Genomic DNA, 5319 nt, shown 5'->3' with positions numbered 1-5319 from the left:
GTAGGGAAACTTCAAGAGGAGAGAGAGAGAAATTACTTGAAGCTAGAAATGTTTTAGAAACAAAATGCTTACAATATATGTAATTTAAGAAGCAGATCGCTGTATCTTTTAATAAGAAAAGCCAGTTTAATGAAAATTAATTATATTTTACATGTGTTTTACTTGTACTATAATACAACAAAACACGTTGTTATGCTTATTACCTTTACAAAGATTATAAATGTCAATTTACAGGACAAGAACTTTTAAAATCACCAGAATAGCCAGTATTAGAACTACGATATAAACTAAGTCTAAGTCTTACCTTCACTGAATTGTGCTGCCAGTCGCATGCTAAAAGAGGATTTTCTGTTAAATAATAGCATGCTTAATCAGTTAAAAGCAATAATTGTAAATCTTGCTAATGCTATGTGAAACCCTCTGCTTTAAGGTAGTGACAAAATTGCTTGGTATTCTTCATATGAAACATGCAATGTTGGGTTGTGGGGTGTTTTAAATTAAAAAAAAAAGGCAAAAAAAAAAAAAGCATTTATTATCCATGGATTCACTATCGTTGATTAAAAATTACAAGGATTACCAGTCATTGTACTTTTGAGCATAAAATAAGAGTTGTGAACAAGGAAGAATCCCACCATCTCATGAGTCAAGGTACAGTACTGGATGTTTAGTTCCGGTCTTTTTAGTTAGCTCTTTCAACCCCTCCCAGAAAATTTCTTGTAACTTCATACAACAGACCAAAAGCAAATATGTAGAATGCTCTTTCTAAAGCCAGTTGTCCAACTTTCTAGCTTAGCATACTGTTCTTAAAAATGATTCGAATCATACTATCAAGCAACTGATGTTTTTACCCCAAAGGAGATTTTTTTATTTGTTATAAGGCTTTTCTTCTCTATCCATCTCAGTTAAAAGGTAGTATGGGACACTTTTTCCTGATTTTGTCTGTAGTCAGAGTAGTTGTCCCATGAAGGAAGACATGCAGCAAAATACGAAATGTGCAGTGGATTTTATAAAACACTAAATCATATGAATTTCATTATCTCCTTTTCTAAATTCTTGTAGGCTCATGAGATCTGCTACTCCGTGCTGTGTCTCTTCTCTTATGTGGCTGCCATTCGCGGAAAAGAGGCAGAAAACAAAAGCAAACCACCTCGACCAGTTTCCAGTTGATCACGATATTGGGAAATACCTACCCTTTGGCACGCTGATGTGCAGTACTCCCATTTTTACTGCAGTTACTGGAGCTCACTTTACTGTCTTCTATGAGAACTTGATTATTTATGTATGACCCTGCAAGTCTTTCCCCATAGAAAAACCTAAGACTGCACTGCTCAGTCTCCTTCTGAATTCATCCTTAATGGAGTTTTTATATGAGCTGTTAATCAAACAGTTTTGAGCATCAGCATCCAGCTGTGAGTGACCTACTCTGGCCATTCCTTTGGAATTCCTTTTTTCTTAAGATGACTAACAGCTTGAGTTCGGTTGTTCTTTTCGTTTCTAGTGGTACTTGTTACAGATTAATCACTTTACAGCTGCAGGCTTCTGCTTTCAGATTCTCTGGTATGTGCTCAGTGGAAGCAGTCTGGTCCTGCATGTTGTTTAAATGCAGTGTTTTTATTGTTTTCCTCCTGTGTTGTTCATTTTTACCCACCAACAGAGTTCTTGTCACATAGTTCTTCAGACCCTTTTGGTAGAGATGAACAATTTAGCTACCATAGTCTTAAAATATCATGTGACAATTGAAGTTTGGCTATTAAATTGGTCCATCTGTGGAGATGACTGCTTCTCAAGTGGGAAAAGAAGTGAGAAACTTTGAAGGCAGTATATTGTGAAAAACCCTGACACCTCATGGATTGTGTGGATTTTCAAATGGGCTTTTAGGTAACATTTGTAGATATCCCAGCAGTAGAGTTAACAGATGCATACAAGCACTACCTAAAGCAGTTAATCACAGGGATTAGAAAATGAATAAGGAAATGTAAAACTTGGAAACATTATTGACAGAAGCACGCAGCAGACCCTTTTGTCTTTCTGCGTTTGTAACTATACTCTACAAGACATTTCTATAGCAATCTATAGAACATGTTCTGAAGCCCAAAGGATTATGCTGTCTCCAAATTTTTTAAGCTATTGCTTTTTTCCAATCTGTACCTGTATATCAAGGAATCTTGCAAATACTGTGTTGACGTATAATGAAACTCCCACAGTTAAAACTATCCATCACATTCCTTATTTTAAGTAGGCCGAAAATGAATGTTTTTTGCATCCCGTTTTTGTTCTTGAACTGTACTGCACTTGTCTGGAAAGCTCTTAGGATGCTGGGAGGAGAGACTGTCTAGAGAAAATAATGTTACATGTAAAATACCTGGAAAAAATGCTCTGATGCAAACTGATGTATTGTATGTTTTGACATAGAATTCTGAGTAAATGAACCCAGAAATAACCCTGTTTTGGCTTGGTCAGGGTGCCTACCGATTTGAATGGAAGACACTAGTAATGGGTGAGGAAATGATGTAAATATTACAGTACCACATCTATTTATAGAAACTGTACAGCTGTCTGAATGTGAAAATAAAATGTCATTCAACCAGCAACTGGTTTTCATCCTCCTGTGCTTTTCTATTGATGCAACTTATTCTGAAATTAATGTAACTATATACAAAATATGTCATACGCATATATGAAATAATGAAAAAGAGAAGACTATAAATGGAAAATCTACATTTCTTTCCACATAAGCAGTTAAAACTTGTTTTTGTTTTCTTCTTCTATCATAACATCCATGTAATTTGTCTTTAAAAAAACAACTGTCTGAAAAACATGAATAGGGAAAACAGACACATCTGAAATATTGAAATTTTTTTGTACACATGCAAATAGAAGCAAAAAATAAAGGATTTTTCATCCTTTCCTAATATAAAGGCAAAACTGAAATTGGCAAACCCTGAAATTAGCCTGTTTTGTATTTATTTTCTTTCTTTTGTCTTCTGAGACTGTAGATTTTCTTATAGCAATATCTGAATTTTTAGCAATTGTGGTATTCTTGATAGTACTATATTACAAGTATAGTTAAGACTGAAATCACTTTGGTCTACAATAGATGTTCCGTTTACTGCAAAACTGGGTCCCACTTAAGTAGACAATATTAATTTTTAAATTGTAAATATTATGTTAGCAGGCCTATTAACATATTCAAACCAGTTAACGTAAAATTAGAAGGGGAAGATTAGAGTTTAAAATAATTAAATGCACAGCATCACTTACTATATACAGCTCCTTTTTTTCCCCTGTAGAAGCTGGATTTTTGCAAGTGTATTTTTCTGTGACTTAAAATAATAAATTACAAAGTGCTGTATGCTCTAGACTGCTGAGAGACTTCAGTCCAGAATAAGACTTTTAAAGGGCCTGATAATAAAAATGGCCCTCTGTCCCTTTTGACAGAACGCTTTTAAAGAACAGATGTGGCTAAATAGTTACAGCGCTTGATGTTCAATGGCAAGGAAGAATCGGTAACAACCTCAGACACTCAGCTTCTGCTCTTTAGGTGAGAGCAACTGACTTGGCTTCAAAATTGAAGAAATTTTTGAAATTTACAAAATCTTTCTTGTACTTGATGATGTTGACTGGGCAGGTGTTCTGCTGACTCTGGGAATGTAGCATATTCATCTGAGACAAAGGCATGCTGTCCAGTGTTTCCACTACTGAATACACAGTGCTGCTCTCTGGATACCAAACGCAGATCTGGAGGTTGGATTTAAAATTGATATAAAAGCGTTAAGTCTTTTGGAATGCAGTCTTCCACCCTTTCCACCTTCACCTCACCACTCCTAAGCATTCATGGGTACATAAACTTTTCTTTTGAGGAAAAAAAAATCAGTGATTTACATGTGTTTTGTCATGTCCCACTTATTTTGATCTTTAGGTAAGAATTCCTTAGTGGCAGTAAGAACTTAGAGGCTTCTAAACCTTCCAGGACCAAATGGAAGACTAAACGAGAATAATTGGTAAGAATACAGTGCTAGAAGATTCTTAGAACAAAATGACTAATCCTTCCGGTTTTACCACTAGGAGGAGCCCGTATCTTAGTTTTTAAGTATTTCAAGATGACAACCTTTTTACTTTAACGCTTCTTGTATTTTCCAAGGCACTCACACAAATGTGACAAAGATTCATAAACTTGCCTTAAAACTTAAGGTATTTGCTTATCCTGAACAAGTTTCTTTTTCTGCTACAGTTCCTTGTTTGTGGAAGTTGGTTTTCAAAATGACCATTAAGTGTTCTCTGCAAACACTGGGGTTTGTGACCAGTCTTCCTGGCAGTTTTCAAAGTGGAACCAAGGTTACTAATTTATCTGTCTTCTGGATCGCAGATCTTCATTGTGATGTTCAAAAAAAAATGCCCTGGTTTTGTTTGTGAATGCAGTGTCAGTTTCTAACATGAGTGGGTCCACATTTTAAAGGTTAAAGGTTTTAATGTCAGTGAGTATCACAACAATTATACTTAAGTGATATTTATTAAAGATATCTCTGGAAAACAACTTTTGAAGATGTCTGTTGAAGGCAAGAGTTTGTTAAGAAAACCACTGTAAAAATTTCCTACACCCTGATTACTAGCTTCAGATAATCCCTACCCTCCTACTTTGACACTTTCAGGATAGCAGGGTTTGTAATACAAAATGTTCATCTGGGCATTCAAAAGCTAAATTGCTAGTAAATGTAAATCATGAAGAATTTTGATTCCAACTAAAGTTCTGTCTATCTTAGTGATCAAAGTGGATGGAAAAATGTGGCTATGACTCTAAGCCTTCTTAGGAATGTTTATGTTGCAAAGATATTGAAGGTATTTCTAGAATCATGGTGTTTATACCGGAGGAGGGCTTTTGGTTCCCACTGAGCATATTGTTAATAAGGAAGCAGTTGCCTAGAATGGGAACAAACCAGTGCTTGCCCCTGTGTCAGGCATAGGCTGCTGTTACCACTGAATTCAGAACTAAACAGAAAATAGAAGCTAAGCTTCTCACAAAGAGCAATATTTACATCTCAGTTCCCCTTGATTGCCAAATGGATGACAGTCAGAAGATGTTGCCTCTGAGGCGAGATCTTCTGTGAGAAAAATGGCTTCTGCTCAACTCTGACTCCAGTGGTATTTAGGAACTCCAAGTCACTGCTCTTAGACGAGCCAGGTTTTGGTGAAAGACGACATCTCCTAGCTCCTAAGAAGTGGGAATTAGGACCAAGAAGCAGAACATTTGTGCAAAGGACCTTGCCAGACAAAAGGCAATGCCAAAGAGCCTTTTGCTCTTCCAGAAGTTGCAATTCAGCC

The 5319-nt window shown here is 36.1% G+C and overlaps 1 protein-coding gene across 1 annotated transcript in view; it reads left to right on the top strand.

Moving 5' to 3' along the window:
• Positions 1 to 2591, top strand: part of MADD (MAP-kinase activating death domain) — a 62536-nt gene extending 59945 nt beyond the window's left edge. Inside the window, 1 exon segment of the mRNA XM_009329712.1 lies at positions 1060 to 2591. Coding sequence (XP_009327987.1) covers positions 1060 to 1167 — 108 coding nt within the window. The 3' untranslated portion in view covers positions 1168 to 2591.
• The last annotated feature ends 2728 nt before the right edge of the window (positions 2592 to 5319 follow it).

This window comes from Pygoscelis adeliae, unplaced genomic scaffold (assembly GCF_000699105.1).
Source record: "Pygoscelis adeliae isolate BGI_AS28 unplaced genomic scaffold, ASM69910v1 Scaffold117, whole genome shotgun sequence".
Lineage (NCBI taxonomy): Eukaryota > Metazoa > Chordata > Aves > Sphenisciformes > Spheniscidae > Pygoscelis > Pygoscelis adeliae.
This window is presented reverse-complemented; position numbering and strand designations above follow the sequence as displayed.